General features: G+C 52.4%; 7 protein-coding genes across 7 annotated transcripts; 2 read left to right on the top strand and 5 right to left on the bottom strand.

The window, feature by feature from the left end:
• Positions 1–674: 674 nt before the first annotated feature.
• J4E83_010905 (uncharacterized protein) lies at positions 675–1,322 on the top strand (the record flags this gene model as incomplete). Its single annotated transcript, XM_049337783.1, has 1 exon — positions 675–1,322. One exon carries the CDS (start codon positions 675–677, stop codon positions 1,320–1,322), a length of 648 nt encoding a protein of 215 aa, XP_049183138.1.
• Positions 1,323–2,226: 904 nt separating this feature from the next.
• On the bottom strand, positions 2,227–3,156 carry J4E83_010906 (uncharacterized protein; the record flags this gene model as incomplete). Its single annotated transcript, XM_049337784.1, has 1 exon — positions 2,227–3,156. The coding sequence occupies one exon, from the start codon at positions 3,154–3,156 to the stop codon at positions 2,227–2,229; it is 930 nt and encodes a 309-aa protein (XP_049183139.1).
• A 1,252-nt stretch (positions 3,157–4,408) lies between these two features.
• J4E83_010907 (uncharacterized protein) lies at positions 4,409–5,602 on the bottom strand (the record flags this gene model as incomplete). Its single annotated transcript, XM_049337785.1, has 2 exons — positions 4,409–5,454; positions 5,509–5,602. 2 exons carry the CDS (start codon positions 5,600–5,602, stop codon positions 4,409–4,411), a joined length of 1,140 nt encoding a protein of 379 aa, XP_049183140.1.
• An 870-nt stretch (positions 5,603–6,472) lies between these two features.
• Positions 6,473–7,151, bottom strand: J4E83_010908 (uncharacterized protein; the record flags this gene model as incomplete). The annotated part of the gene is made up of 2 exons (XM_049337786.1): positions 6,473–6,709; positions 7,044–7,151. 2 exons carry the CDS (start codon positions 7,149–7,151, stop codon positions 6,473–6,475), a joined length of 345 nt encoding a protein of 114 aa, XP_049183141.1.
• Positions 7,152–10,527: 3,376 nt separating this feature from the next.
• Positions 10,528–12,725, bottom strand: ILV2_2 (Acetolactate synthase, mitochondrial; the record flags this gene model as incomplete). The annotated part of the gene is made up of 3 exons (XM_049337787.1): positions 10,528–10,577; positions 10,630–12,312; positions 12,386–12,725. 3 exons carry the CDS (start codon positions 12,723–12,725, stop codon positions 10,528–10,530), a joined length of 2,073 nt encoding a protein of 690 aa, XP_049183142.1.
• A 308-nt stretch (positions 12,726–13,033) lies between these two features.
• Positions 13,034–14,449, top strand: J4E83_010910 (uncharacterized protein; the record flags this gene model as incomplete). The annotated part of the gene is made up of 3 exons (XM_049337788.1): positions 13,034–13,094; positions 13,147–13,207; positions 13,276–14,449. 3 exons carry the CDS (start codon positions 13,034–13,036, stop codon positions 14,447–14,449), a joined length of 1,296 nt encoding a protein of 431 aa, XP_049183143.1.
• A 54-nt stretch (positions 14,450–14,503) lies between these two features.
• J4E83_010911 (uncharacterized protein) lies at positions 14,504–15,699 on the bottom strand (the record flags this gene model as incomplete). The annotated part of the gene is made up of 2 exons (XM_049337789.1): positions 14,504–15,530; positions 15,584–15,699. The coding sequence occupies 2 exons, from the start codon at positions 15,697–15,699 to the stop codon at positions 14,504–14,506; spliced, it is 1,143 nt and encodes a 380-aa protein (XP_049183144.1).
• Positions 15,700–16,155: the final 456 nt, after the last annotated feature.

Consider the following 16,155-nt stretch of genomic DNA (forward strand, 5'->3'; position numbering starts at 1 on the left):
GTATATATTTATATATATATGGATAAGTATGACGTTATCTCGAGTGTGAATTCAATCGCCGCGTTGACAGGCTATCATAGTTTGATGAGTGGCTGCCCTAGCACTTGATGCTACGTATATCTATCGAGAACACAGCGCTATCACGATACGCACTTTTCGCGATGCGGTATGAACTGATGTAGACTCGACTTAGCTAGCTTCTGGGTATTGGGCTCACCATCATGGGATGGACCAAACGGGCATGGTGACGCGCCACGCTAAGCGCACGGTTCTCGCACAGTCTGTAAACGCCCGTCGAGCTCAGCCTTTTTTTCTTTACTCACACACAAGAATACAAAATACACAATGACCCATAAAAGAAGACACGAATTCAATATGAACAAGAAGAACCGCAACCGCTCAAACAGCATCGAAGACGCAGATTGCGATATCAAAATCAACCACAACAACCCAGAACGACACCCCAATCACGTCAGACAGCGAGGTCAGAAACTTGCACCACTAGCTTTAAGAGATATGCTAAAATCTGACCGGATGCAGGGAATTCAATAGACAATGACGACGATTCCGACGATGGCCGATACCGACCAGAAGACATCGATAGTATCTATCTTGAAGACTACGATACCTGCTTGTACGATAGCAACGGCGACTGCTATCGTTACGAAGCCGTTATGTCAAGCTCTAAGACTACAGATCCCGATGCCTCTCTCGTACCCACAAAGACCCAGGATGTTCTCTCGACCAAAACCGCAGCAGAACTAATTCAAGGAAAGCTGGAGAGTGAGATCGAGACGCTTGACATTCGTCATTCGGCGTCATGGATCGAAGGGAAAGAACAAGCAAAAGGCACCTGCAACATAGTATCGCTCCAGTCACCACCATGGACTACAAATCTCCCTGCGAAGAGACCGTGGCATGAGTACGGTCTCACACCCGGAGGCTTCCCACGGCACGGCCGACTCTCGCCTTGGCTCTACCTTTGCGATCACACCTGCGATCTGAGCTTGTGCGACATCACCTTCCGGTTACCCTATACTTGTCCGCTCGGTTCAGGCTGTCGCTGGAGACACGAGATTCTCTGGGACGAGCTGAGCTTCCTTATCACCAGCGGTCGCCTCACCCTCCGACGTGCTCGTGTCATGCTCGCAAACTGGCAGTCATCTGCGTCGTTGGATGATGATGTTGACGCTTGGCACCGCATGAACGCCATAATCGACCGTCTGCAGCATCTCGAGGCGCCAGCTATACTTAGATACACATATCCGTATCTGTTCCCCGTCCGCGACTCTCACGCTCTCTTTTCGAGACTGAGCGACTGATAGCGCGTTGGATGAGAGGCCATAACAAACTCAATCAGAATGCAGCGCAAAGCTCTTTCTCTCATTACATACGATCATCGGCCTGGCTGGCAAGCAGCGCACCCAAGCACTTTTCGCTTGCTGAACGCCGCACTTGCCGACATGGGACATGAAACCTTTTCGCGCCGAAGCGCCGGAACTCAAAGCCTTTCTGACCATGCGAGACCTTTTCCATCCTGACCGCCTCTGGTAGTGGTCTCTAGCACCTGCCATACTATCCGCTTCTTGCACACTCGCTGCTCTGAAGCCTCACTTCCGCAACGGATGTAGCTCATTCCACGCCCGTTGGATCTTTGCACTTCGCTATGGTCCTTGGGTGTGTGAAAGTCGACATCGTGGGATCTGGTACTGTCTTGATCGCTTTTGAGATCTGATAGTTGCCGTGATCGTGCGATGCACCAACCATGAGCCATTGCCTGATACGCATCGGTCTTGCGCTTTTTCACCTGTGGACAAAGCCGTTGCCTGATGCCGATCGACCTAGCGCTCTGCTTCAGTGTCAAGTCGATCTGCTGTGCTCGAATAGCTTGATCGTAGACGCATTAGTTGATGGGGGAAAGAGGTGAGGATGTACGACTAGAATGGTCAAGATCATCACAGCACGTAAAGTACACCAGTAGCAGTATCACACCTCGTGCATTCTCTTCCTTCTTCCCGTGTCTTCGTTTGATACTGCGATGACGCAGAGCGAGACGAGCCACTCATGATTCCCGAATTACATGACCACCACATACGCAAAGGTACTCCTCATCAAATGAGAGACATCGCAATCCTCAGAGTCCGTGTCTTCGTTCGCATCGTACTATCTAACCCATGAGTCGTACACGATGCCTGCCACCGCCACACAAGTATATCATTCCGATCTTTACACGCGTTCGGCATCGTCACCGCCAACATCTGTGATGTGAAACAGCAACATGACATCCCACTTCTCCTTGAAGATAGTAACCTTATCGACAGTCTTGTGACCTAGTCCCTTCCTATGCTGTATGAGGAGGTAAGCGACCCCGGAACCATTCGGTGAGCCTAATAACGCATTGAACTCCACTGAGCCTGCGCCGTATGTTGTCCCCGGCCATTCTTTTACAACGAGTCTGCCCTGTAACGACAGAAAGGTAACGGCAAAGCGCGTGACATCGTTGAGGACGTTGTGTCGGAGTACGTAACGCAGGTTTGACTTCTCGTTGGCTTTCGACAGCCATTGGAGATACGCTACATCCGACCAGTGTTTCAATTTCGGGATAACTGAGTAGCATCGTCCGCACTCTTCAATCATGGCTCGGGCTGTGTAGTTGTCATACGCCACTATAATTCCATCCGAGGGGTTGATGACTTGGCAAAACAACGCTTCCGTTGCTGCACAGCCTTGACCACCCACCGCTTTCGGGTCCTCGCGTTGGTGGCCGACGCAAAAATTGGGTCCTTCATTCTCATCAAACTCTCCATTTAGTCCAATGAGCCACAGAATGTCGCAGAACCATTCCTTTGCGGTATCTGGGTACGTAAATTCGTCCTCTTCGTACCCCCATTCTTGGAGATCCTGCACAGCTGTGAATAGACTTTCAGTCGATTCTGATGGTTCTGCGATCATCAGTTTAGATAGCTGGGCGCCTTTGACAACGAGCTTCTCGAACTTTTGGCTGACGCGCCACCAATCAGCTTGCTTCGCATCGTTCGAGCTACCCGTGTCTACTTTTAGCGACACCGCAAGCTCCTCAAACGGTGATAAGTTTAGATGCGCGGCTGGAGCTGGGCTCAAATCTTCCACCGGACGGGTTTGAGGATTTGACGTCATCTTTTGAAGGAGTCTGTGAAACATATCGGGATGAAACTGAGGTTGCGCTCGGGTGTAGTGAGTAGAACTGGCATACTGGAGCGATTGTATACCAAGTGGACGCTGTGATGAGCGACATTGTGCACAAACAGCTGTGAAATACGTGTTGTCAACATAGTCAGTACACGAGACTCACCGTAAACCACCGACTTTGTACTCTACGCATTTCACGGACGCGAATGGATTGGAAAACGATATGCGTTTGCATCTTTCCCCATCTCTTCCCGCTGGCTGCATAGCGCGTGTTCAGTTCAGTCTGGATAAATGGTATTGACATTTAAGCGACGCACGTTGCTGTTTCGAAGCTCTTCCGGTTTTGACCAAAGATTCCGGTGATGGAAGTGCTGTCGTGGAGAGGTCTGATCGCGAACGTCGTTCCGGGACTCTTCCTACACGCAAAGTGGTGTTAAGGATCAACTGAGCCACTGCGCAGTGTCGCATTCGGCTGATGGTAATGATCTTTGTTAGGAAGTAGTCGTTCCAGCTTGCTTGACGGATGATCTGAAATCTGCGTGTCATCGAAGTTTCGGGGTCGGAAGTGCCGACGCCATGCCCTGGAAAGGACTAGGCGCACTCAGACCAAGGTTGCCATCTTCCCGATGTTCCGACGACACGTCTTCATCACCCTTCTCCCTCCTCAAATCTTGCGCATCGACACCTTTCACCGCCACATTTGGGCGCACCCAATCCATACATCAGGGCGCTTACTGAACTGTCACGGTGAGTTGCGTAGTCATAGTATCTTCTTTGAGGTGGGGCAACGGCAGCGGTGCGGTTATAATGGTACAGATTCTACTAATTGTCATCGAGAAAACAAGAAGAGGCGCTGCCGGGAAGCCCGTAGAACGGCATCGCAGCAGCGACCTCGTGGGCTATTAGCTGGGTGGGTGACCACTAGCGAACGTTCAATTGTGAGTACTTCGATTTTTGCCCTTTTTTGCTCTTTTTTGCCCTTCCTTGGTCTTTTTGCTCCTTCATTCTCTCTTGCCAATCACAGCGAGCTGTACTTCAATGTGTTTTCACTGTTCTTGCTCACTTTTTCGCGTATCTCTGGAGCTATACGTCTGCGTAGAGGATGCATCTCGCGCTATCATACGATGTCTTTCCTACTACATGTCTCTAGTACTATCAAGGCCAACTCCGGGTTCTACCACTGTATACCTCAAACGTCCATTAGACCTCAATCTCGTCCTCGCGGTTCTCGATGTATGCATTAACGCCTCGCGCGCTTGTTCGGTGCCAGCGCCGATCGCGCGATGTCTGCCGCGTTCTCCAATTCACGAATCCGATCATCTTTCTCGTCCATCCACCTCCTGTGGTCTTTGTCCTTCATTCCGATCATAGCTTTCACCTCTTCAAGCTCTTTGCCCTGATCTGCTAGCCTTTGTTCTAGCTCTGCCACCTTCGCATCCCTCTCCGCGATCACTCCACGCAGCTGCTCAACCGTCGTAGGCGGCAACGCCTGGTTCTCCGCCACGATGCCCTCGTCCACAACCTCTTGTATACCCCTCGGTAGCTCTTCCTGCTCCTGTTCGATGCTGACTACGGCCGCTGTATGCGGCTTCGCGATGTTCGGAAGTGAGGAATCGACGGATGCAGTACCTGTAGTCGGCAAGGCAGTCGCCAGAACGGGCGCTGCTTCCGTCTCGTTGACGGTCTCTGCGTGCGTTGTGATCAGCTTCGCTTGAGTTTTACTCGTCCCAGCTGCCCTCGCCGGAATGGTGGCCTTCCTGAAGAGTGGTTCCGGATCATCTCGACCCTCGTAGAACTCTCGCACCAGCGGATGATCCATGTTCGGACGAATGGGCCAGGCCTTGTTCTCCTGGAGATAGATGATGCCAGCGAGAACGAGATAAGCCTGCTCAGCAGTCTCGGGACGGAGTTGATAGCCATGCGGAGGCATGTGTCCAAGTAACTCCCAGAGTGTCATCGGCATGTACGGAGCATGACATCCACTTCCAACATGATCACCAGTCCGACATAGCGCGCACTCCTGATCGCAATCGCGGAGGCTGTTGACGTGCTTTTGTTTCCAACAAGACATGCACTTGTTTGATTTGTTCATGAGATTCTTGCCGAACACCTTTTCGAACTGCATCATGTCGTAATAAGGACCGGCCGGAGGTAGGTAGTCTTGGATCGAACGAGACAAGACCTCGACAGGCTGGATGCGCGACTTCTCTACTCGTCCAGATCCGTCGCGGTTGATCTCCATGACGATGTTCGAGCTCGCCAACTCGTCGGCGTTAGGCAACCGATCTATCAAACGTTGTCAGCTAGGTACGACTTGCTAAAGACTGCTGTGTCACGTACAGTTGTACTTCTCGTAAGAGCCGTACCCGGTCGCAGATCGTGCGGCGGGCGGCTTTTTCGCATGTATCGCCTGGCTCAACAGATGAAACGACATCCTAATGGCGACTTGTGTAGACTATTCGAAGAATGGACCGGAAGGAAGGTGCCGTGCAGCGTATGGAAGTTGCGCGAAAGACTGGCGGCGAGAGGACACTGGTGCGCTATCGTTGAGAGCCAAAAGCTTTTGCACCGTGCGGAAAGGTCTGCGTTAGCGAGCGCGCCCTTTCACTGCGTTATGGTTTTTGATAGAGCGCTCTTTCACTCTCTTCGAACGTCGAGAAAAGTGACCGCGGGCGTCGGGTCATAGTCAGCCAGACAGGGCAGCAGACAGACATCAGGGCAATCAGGTACCCGTAGGAGCTACGCGAAATCAGCCCCTGTCCAGACCGCTTGGTTCGTCAGTTCAATATCGCTCTTTATCGTGGCCACACGACGATGTATCGATATATGACATTCATACATTGGACCAACCACGCGCGGGTGTAGTCACCTTGAACGACTTCCCTTAACCATCCGACTATCCTTCGAAAATCCCAGGGAAGCAATTCATGACATTAACGTATGAGGCCGCCAGGTAAATTCATAGCTTGACTACAAATTGATATCGGACTCGTGGCTACCTCACATGGAACTTTGACGGCACAACGTTATTCACGCATAAAACTCGCCAATGTCCGAAGACCTCGATTTTGCTATATGAGAAAAAGCAGCGCCATCACCCCAGCAAGTGTCGCGCGTCCTTATGCTCGCACGACACGCCGAGGTAAGGTCAACTACCCCGTCTTTCGAATCAGGATAGAGCCTTGAGTTGTATGTACACAGACGCGCGTCGCAATGATCGCTCATCGAAAAGCTAGCAACGAGTGTACGAATCCACTCGAAGCATGAAGCAAAGAAACGAAAGAGGAAGGTCTATAACTCTTCCTCAGTTCAGTCCATGAGGGCCCCACGGGACCTCCTCATCCTCCACCAGCGCTGAAGCTTCGTCGTCTTGGTCTTGTTGTACTTTGACATCTTCTTCTTGGATGTCATTGTCTTGTGCCCCTCCATTCTCAGCATCCTCGCCATCCGTAGCAGCTGCTGTATCCTGTACAGGAGGGGGCTGTGTGATCTTGTCCTCAGCGCCTCGCGTTGATGACGTAACTGGTGGCGATCTGAAGCCCTAGAGATGGGGGCGGCCTGCTGGGCTTTGTGGTGGTTGAGACGGGCATCCGCAAGCCATATGCGGCGATCGAAATCCTTGTCCACGTACACGTTCCATACTTTCGGATACGTGTGTAGCCAGTTCCGAATACCTTGGTCCATCGGATGGACCTCGCTGTAGGGATCCAGTTGCGCGGCCGCCAACTGTAGCCCGACCTTATGGATAAATCCTGCAGCTTGTCGGAATTCTTTGTCGTCTTTTTTTTGCTTTTCAGGGAATTCTTCATGAAGTCAGTAATGGAATCTTTGCGACCAGGCATTGACTTACGTCTATTGGTTGGCGTTGGATATACTGGGGCCTCATCGATCGTGGGCTCTGGGACGGAGAACTGGTTGAGGATGCCGTGCTGGTAGCCCGCGGTGGCCTGAGAGGCGCTGGGTTCCTCGGTTTTGAGGGCCATGAGAGCAGACAGAAAGTCGTCGAACCCTATCTGGTGGGGTGCTGGTGTGTTGTTGGTGGTATTTGGTTCATTTCGACCGAGATTCGCCATTGCTACGGCGTTGTTAGTATAGCACATGAACCTTTTGAAGGATATCTTACTTGTGGCGGTATCGTGATCAGTACAGAAACTTCATGGGTCCAAAGGTGGGTTTGTCTTTGCGTGCGCGCCAAGCGCGCTAGTGCAGATCTGACGACACTGGGTGCGTTGGCCGGGCTCTGGTCCTTCATATACGCTCGTGGAAGGAGCGGGGAATAACTTCATAGTTGACAAAAACTCACCCACTCAAGCCTCTTGCAATACGTTCGAGGTGAGCGAGTTAGTAGCGCCTTTTATGCAAGTGTCTTCACAGACATAGTAAAATCGGTTCTCCAATACATTGGTATCGTCTTCACTCTTGGTACTACAGTAAACTTTGCCTTCGCACCTACAATGACGCTTCTGTTTCACGTACGATGTAACACTTGTTCCGGGTATTGCTACTTGGATTTGCTAACCAGTGCACTCGCTGCATCGCTCCATGGCTACGGATAGCTTATACTCTTTCTGTTGGCAGAGCATTACACTGCTGACCAAATACTAAACCGAAACGTACTCCCCGTAGGTTTGCATTCTTCTCGGCCGGCTTTGTACCCATGTCTCATCGAGCGTACTTCCGGTCAAGGTCAATCACGTGCTGTCACAAGACTGATTCGTCGATTGGGTACCTAGCGAGTTGTGTTGCAGGACAAAACTCGGCATCATAGACAGCTGTCGGCGGAGATGAAAACTCCCTGTCACTTCCTTACACCGCTACGAAACAGATCTGTTGTGTGACCCTATCCGTCACACAAGCGATGCCACGCCTTCTTCCGCGAGATCGCACCGCATACATTGCCTTCCGATCCATCAAGTCCTTCCAATTATGCTCTTCATGCTCAGGGTCTCGTCAAATCAGAGCGTGAACCGTTCAGGCACGACCGCACGGACACACTACGAGTCGTTGGGAGAACGCATTACGATCCTTGGCAGTCTATCAAGTTGAATGGAACCTCTAGACCAGTATACACCTGCCAGCATCTAGTCGGCGCCTGTAAGTTGAGTTGATCTTGGTCTATCTACTGGACCGGCACGATTCACGTCTGTAACCGTCGTGACCCACGGCAAGGCTGAGTTGCGAGGAGGACGCTTCGACCCATCGGACAATCTCGAATCCAGATTTTACGTAGGCCCAATGCTCTCCTGTATACACCGTAGGAACTTTCCAATAAGGCTCTGCTGCTGTAATAAATAGTGGCTTTAACCCACGCTTCCATGTCATTCACCTCCCTCACGACCCACGATCTTGACAAATCATCGCTCCTTACATCAATCCTAACACCATGCCTCCACTGACGGCCGAGGGCATCATCGCTATCGTGGCCGCTGTTACAGCATGCTCTCCATCCTTCTTCATCATCGGTCGTCTCATTAGACGCCACTACCACAACAATCGTGACAATCAACGCGAGAGCCAGGGTAAGCGCACTCGGAAGGTCTCTGATGATCTGACACCTCACTGATCCTTATTGTAGATATCGAGCTCGCCACGCAGATCAACAGAGACTTCCCGATGGTCCAGCATGCGAAGCACACGATCCCCTGACCCGTGCCCGCACATCTCCCTACGCGATAAGCGGAACAGGCCTTAACGAACAGCGAAGATCAACATTACATCCCAGATTTCATATCGACATCATAAACTTCTCGATTCAAGACATTACAAGCTCACGCCTACATGTATACCATAGACTTATAAAGACAATGTTGCTTCACGACATTCAATATTAAACCCCTATCTCTACGCCAGAACACCACATCCCAGCATACTAAAGACATTCTTCCACCTGACACTCCACCACGGCCTCTCTCTGGCGTCTTCATCGCTTTCCAATGTGCTAGCATCATCGTCCGCACTATCCCCCTCCACACCCTCATCCCCAACAACCAACTCATCAACAACACCAAACTCCTCACCTCCAACACACATCCACCTCTCCTGCACCCTCTCCTCAACCCCCACCTTCCGCCCATTCCCATGCCAAAACGGCTTCCCTTTCCTCCCCTCCTCCTTGCCTTCTCCTTCAGTCCCCTTGATACCATCCACGTCTTCGGTGCCGCTGCCCGGACGGATCCAAGGCCCAGTCACACCGAACATCGCCGCGGCTTGACGGATGCCTTCGTCGCGGTAGCCGTACCACTCCCGTCCTTCTTCTATGATCGTGCACGAGGGGGTTGGTTGGGCGGATGGTGTACTTCCATTTGAGTCTCTGGAGATCTGACGTTGCCGTTGTTCCAAGACGAACTCAGGAAGCGGCGTAGCGAAAATCGAGATGTCATTTTTCGGTTTGCGGACTACAGTGTCTATTTCCGCTGCGGGTGGCTTTGTATGAGGTAGGCTGGAGTATACCGACATACTCTCCGCTTCAGATATATCCGACGCAAATCCCAGTTTACCGCCTACACCGCCACTCCCCGCTCCGCACACCTCCTTACGCGGTAGCCTGGAGACCACCGCCATATCTGCCGATGAGGATATATTCGATGGATATTTTTGGTCGCCAAATACAAAGTCGAACATATCTTCAGATGACTCCGCAAGAGGCAGGTTGGCGTAGATGGAGGTGCTGCGGCCGCGCCAGCAGTGGGATGTTGCTGTTGAGCCCATGGCTACGGTGGAGTGGGTGGTGGTGGGATGTGTGGTGTGTGGTGTGGTGGCTTTGTATACTCCAGGGGTTCTGGAGAGGTTTTGAAGTGAAGGCTTTTGTGTGAATGTAGATGTGAATGTGTTTTGGGATGGATGATGTGAACTTGTGCATTGTTCCCTCTAGTTTTATATAAATCTGAAATTGATGAAAAGTTATCGTTTGAAGCATACCATGGTTCTGCGACGAAAGAGGGTGGATACAAAGTAATACCAAGACCACTCACGGCGTATCCAAACATCACCCACACAAGAAGATACTCGCGATTCCATCAAGTCAGCGACCTTGCGATCCTCATTGTCAAGCTCATACCACAATTCACCCTACCCGCGCCCCACATGACCAACAACAACACGACACATGCAGTTAACAAAATAGTATTCCACTTTCTCGTTCCACTCTTCTTCCAATCCATCTCTTACTTTGGAACATAAAACGCGACTGATATCTCGCTTTTGACTTTTCCGTCGATGGAAACCAAGTTGCATGCGTGCAACCTACCAAACATATGCTAAGCTAACAAGAAAAACGCCGGTACCGACCCGACCCAAGAATATACACAACGAATGAAGTTACACGGGAATCAAACAACTCTGACAAAGAGGGAACAAGTCTTAACGACCCGATCGCTCCTTAGTTTGCTTTCTGCGGTCCTTGATAGTTTCTGCGATTACGTTAGCACTAGTCACTACACCACGAAATTCGATATCACTTACTCTCGTCGTAAATCATAAACTCGTGCAGCGCACTTCCGGCTGGTACCATAGGCAGCACAGGTACCTTCTGGTCGGTAACAACCTCCAGCAGAGCCGGGCCATCACTTTCCAACAGCCACTTGAGGCTGTCTTCCAGCTCCTCAGGCTTAATGCAGCGCTTGGCCTGTACACCCATGGCATCACCGAGCTTAACAAAGTCAGCGTTGCGCTGATGGGTATGCGCGAAGCGGTCGGTGTAGAAGAGAGTTTGCCATTGTGTGACCATGCCCTGCTCCTCGTTGTTGAGAATGATGATCTTGACGCCAATGTTGAACTCGGCGGCGGTGGAGAGTTCTGTCAGCGTCATGCTGAAGGAGGAGTCGCCGTCAATGTCGATGACGGTGCACTCTGGGCGCGCGACCTTGGCGCCGATGGCGGCGGGGAGACCGTAGCCCATGGTTCCTAAACCGCCGGATGTGATCATGGTGCGTGGGTATCGCCAGCGGTAGTGCTGGGCGCACCACATTTGATGTTGGCCGACACCGGTGGTGAGAATGGTTTCCTCTTTGCGGTGGGCTGTGAGGTCGGAGAGCTTCTCCATGACGGTCTGCGGCTTGATGAGGCCGTTCTCGCCCTCCTTCTCGTAGGCCCATGGGAAACGCTCCTTCCAGGCGGCAATCTGTCCGAGCCACTCAGGTCTCTCGGGAACCTCGTTGACGAGAGGTAGGAGCTGCTTCAGGTTCGTACCGAGATCACCCTCGACAGCCTCGGTCGCCTGCACGACCTTGTTGATGTTCTTGGGCATGATCTCGAAGTGGATGATACCACCACGACCCTCAGCCGCTGCTGCCTTTGCCGCGGGCGCGAACTTGGAGATGGTACCAGTGATACGGTCATCGAAGCGAGCACCGAGAGCGAGAATCAGATCGGCTTCCTGCATGGCCATGTTGGCGTAGGCCGAGCCGTGCATACCGAGCATGTGGAGGGACTTGGGCTCAAGCTCGTCGTATCCTCCCAGGCCTTGCAGGGTGGTGGTTACGGGAATGTTGACCTTGTCAGAGAGCTCCTTCAGGAGCTGGGGTCCGTTCTCGGTCTGGAGGATACCCTGTCCAGCGTAGATGACGGGCTTCTTCGCCATGTTGATCAAGTCGGCGGAGCGGCGGATGGAGTGGTCCAGCTGCTGCTTGCTAAGCTCGCGCGCGGCGATGGTCGCAGCGCTGACGGTGGTGGGGAGGGTGCTGCTCATGGGAATAGCTCTTTGGAGAACACTGGCAGTGACATCCTTGGGCAAGTCGACGAGAACGGGTCCTGGGCGTCCGCTAGTCGCAATCTCGAAAGCCTCGTTGATTCTCCGCGGAAGTTCCGCAACGTTCTTGACGAGGACATTCCACTTTGTGCAGGGCCTTGTAATGCCGACCATGTCAGCTTCCTGGAAAGCATCGGAGCCAATTGCGCTGGTAACGACCTGACCGCAGAAGACAACCAGGGGTGTTCCGTCCATCAGGGCATCCTGCATGGGTGTGACGACGTTGGTGGCACCGGGTCCAGAGGTAACGAGCACAACACCGGGCTTTCCACTCGCGCGGGCGTAACCCTCTGCCATGTGGCCGGCACCCTGTTCATGGCGTGGCAGAATAAAGTCGAAGTGTTTTGACTGGTAGATCGCATCGAAGACGGGAAGAATCGCACCACCGGGGTAGCCGACTGGGAGGTGTTAGTACTCAGTACTTGAAGTTTGGTGCATGCAGTTCATGTAAGCATGTAAGATGTGTCATACAGATGTGCTTGACGCCCTGGCGGAGCATCATCTCGTGGAAGATCTCTCCACCGGTCATGCCAACAAACGAGTGGTCCATTGCAGGCGAGCGGTACGGCTTCAGCGGCTGGACATCCTTGTGGTCCTCACGGTTGAAGGCGGGCGACGGTCTTGAGCGCGGTTGTGTTTGTGGGGCCGCCGCCTGGGTGCTCTGCGGTCGCTTCGCATCTTCCTGGGTGATTTTACTCGAGACGGCCTGCGCGGGCCTGCGGAAAGGTGAGACGGCGAGTCGCTGTGTGGAGGTGGAAAAGTTGCGGTTGCCCTTGAGAGCATTTACAGCTCGTGTGCGTGACTGCTGCATGGCGATTATGACGTCCACTCAGGACGGTGTATTAATAACGCACAGAGGGGAGATTCGGCAAAAGCAAGAGCGACGTGGGAGAGAGAGTGGGAGGAAAGTGGAAGCTGACGGACGGTTTTGAGTCAATTGGCCGTTCGCCTTTGAGTCTTCGTCGGGCCCAGGTTCGTGGCGCATATGAAAAGTTAGTGGAGTCGTTTGGCCCCGGTGGCAGGGGTCTTGATTGGGCGATCCCCGCAATTCGAAAGAGTGCTGCCGAACATCGGAGCGCTGTGACAGCCGTCTTAGTCGGTGGGAACACCATAGACACGATGCAAGTTCCCCCTGGACGAGGCCATGGGCGCGCTGCCTCGGGCGACGAGCGACGGCGAAGTGTGTTGATTGCTCTTCACGTGTGCTCTGGCATGACTAATCGAGAGAACAGCCGCCCTGACGCGCCGTACGACAAAGGGTCCACTCGACGCCGATGACATCGTTATAGACGAGTATGCGCCCAGTTTATTCAGCCGGCAGATGATACGGATACAAGACACGCGCTTACACAATGATGCAGCCCTCTCGCTGAGAGTACCGCCACCCTGCCTGCGCGCGTTCGGTCGCCAGCACGGCCTCAACCTTCCCCGCAGCCGTCGTATGAGGGCCCAACACGCGGCATCGACGACATCCCCCACAAGGACTTCAGCTTCCTCCAGGACCCGCAGGCATATCACGTCTTGCCAGTTACCAGTGTCCCGCCTCCGTTCCTCAATGCGCCGCATGCCCCGCCGATATCCTCGCCCATAGACACACTTCTCCTATCAGGCCATTACCGTCTCGCCGCCATCGCCGCAGCACGCAACCTCATCTCCGCTGCTCCAGGCGACCACGACACCCTACTACACCTCATCCACGTACGTCTAGCATGCCTCTGTCTACTCCAAGAACACGCGCTCGCCGCGCAGGAATCCAAAGTTTTGGGTGACCTCAACAGCGCCTTCTACCGCCACCCCCTCACAAACGCACACCTCGTACCCTGGGATCTTCGCCTCCTTGTCGTACGACTAGCTGCATTGGGGTATGGAGAATGGCGCAAGGGCATAATGGGGTACTACGAACTCGCACGCGAATGCAGGGAGAGCATCCTCAAAGCAGGTTCGGATGAGGATAAAGCGACCTGGCGATCGCGGCTACGAGACTGCGGTATTCGTGTTGCGAATGTGTTGGTGGAAATGGGCGATTTCGAGGGCGCAGGGAGACATCTAGCAACCCTCGCTGCGGACGGCGATCAGACACGGGAGATATCGCTTATGGAGACACTCGTCTGGCTCAGAGTCGGAGACATGGCATCGGCACGCCGTTGTCTCGCCCGCGCATCCTCCGCCTCAGCCGACGCCCTCGTAGACGGCACGCTGAACGCGCTCATCCAGCTCGCCGACTCCGACTACGCCGCCGCTGCCGAATCTTTCCAAGCCCTCCACGAAGAGTTCCCTGAAGATGCAATGGTAGCGCAGAATCTGGCTGTGTGTCTGCTCTATACGGGTCGGATATCGGATGCCAGAGACATACTCAGTCAGCTGGTAGACGATAGTTCGCCTTTCCACTCGCTGGTGTTGAACCTGAGTACGGTGTATGAGTTGTGTACGGAGAGGAATAGGGAGAAGAAACTTGGGCTGGCGGAGAGATTGGCAGGACGGAGGGATGGGGGTGGAGTGGGTTGGGAGCGTAGTAATGCCGAGTTCAAGCTGTAGAAGTAGGAAATTTAACAGGATGGGAAAGAAGGTGGATGTGTCTGTGTCTTCTCATCAACTAGGCGGTCGCCTCAAGGCCAGAATGTCGCACAATTTGACATTCCCTTTACCACCCCAACCTGCAGCTCCTTGAGCTACTTCTGGTCGAACGCGAACATACCAGCCCCAAGCGCGCTTATCCAGGTCCTCTTTACTCAATACTTTTGCCCATGACCCATACAGGAGTTCCAGTGCGCCCAGCAAAAGCCCTAGATTCCGCTCTTTCTCCGCTGCAATGGTAGCAGCTGTTCGCTTCCCCTTCGGTTTTGATGCTGGCGCTCCCTCGACCTTGACATCAACATCTCTATCTTCCTTCTTGACTAACTCCGCAGCGGGTGTCTCAAACGCTCTCAAAAGGTACGCCCTTGCGCTCTGCGCAGTGTAAATAGGCAGATTACTCGAGCCAACCCTCGAGTTTTGTGCCTTCTTCAAGGCCTCAAGGTCCACGCCCCAGAGCGCCGGTTCCCTCGACTCGTCCTCTTTCTCCTCACCTCCCTCAGACTTCACAGTCTTCTGCGCCGCCTCATCTTTCCACTCATACCCCCACCTCTTCATCACCCTCACCTCCCTTGTCATGATCCGTACCAGCGGCTGCCCCTCACCCCAGCCTTCTTCTTCCGCCGGCTTCCCTTTCTCCAGACCAATATTGACGGCTTTCGTCTTACTGTTCATAGAGGTCACGGCTTGTGCTAGGCTCAGGCGACTGGATATAGGTTGGCTTGGCATCGTGAACTTGAGCAGCGTCACTGCGAAAGCGAGGACAAGTGGTGCGCGATTCGTATAGACAACAGATGAGCCAAGTATGTCCTCATCTAACTCAGGTTCTGGCAGCGCGAGCGAAGCCTCGAGATCCGCGCCGTTCAGAGGTTGGCCATAGGTTGCCTTAGCTTTCTTTGACGCAGGCGCAGGTGTAGCAGAGGAAGCATCTGCGGTGCGCTTTTTAGACTGTCGTTTGGCGGCATTGAGAACCGAGCGCGCGACTTTCTCGTCGGCGAAGATGGTTTTGAGGGTTTCGTGGGAGGACTTGGATATATCGGATGGACTGCATGGTTGTCAGTAGGGAAATGACGCGGTGGTACGCTGTCACGTGCTTACGTGATGAGGTTCGCTGCTTGGAGGTCTTTGATTTTGGATAGAGCTTGGGCGAGGGGGACCTTGGCGTCTTGCGATAGGAAGCGCAGGAGCGATTGAACGTCTTGTGCCGAGGTCATGGTGATTTGTCTGGTTTCCGTGGTACTGTGGCCGTGGCATGACGTTGTTAGAGATTCCTGGGGCCGTGGGCAGGATGCAGGCTATCTAACTAAGGGCGCGCTAAGATATAGTATACTAAAGCATCTATGCGTAGTTAATACGTACGCTAAAATAGCGCTTTAGTAAATTAATTATAAATTATTTTTAGAATAATTTTACTTAAATAATAATAATATAACTCTACTAAACTTTTCTACTAAACTATACTACTTATAATAGCTTACTAAATTTAAAGTATTTTTTAAGAAAATATATAAACTATTTCTAAATTAATTTATAAATAATTTTAATAAATTTAGCTTACTTATAAGTAATTTCTTTAGCTTAACTAATACTTATTTAAGTATCTACTTTTTACTACTAATATATAGAATAAGCTAATTATCTATATAAGTTAGCTATACTACTATATTAAA

The sequence above is a fragment of the Alternaria metachromatica genome, assembly GCF_023757995.1.
Source record: "Alternaria metachromatica strain BMP 0045 chromosome Unknown scaffold_54, whole genome shotgun sequence".
Taxonomy (NCBI): domain Eukaryota; kingdom Fungi; phylum Ascomycota; class Dothideomycetes; order Pleosporales; family Pleosporaceae; genus Alternaria; species Alternaria metachromatica.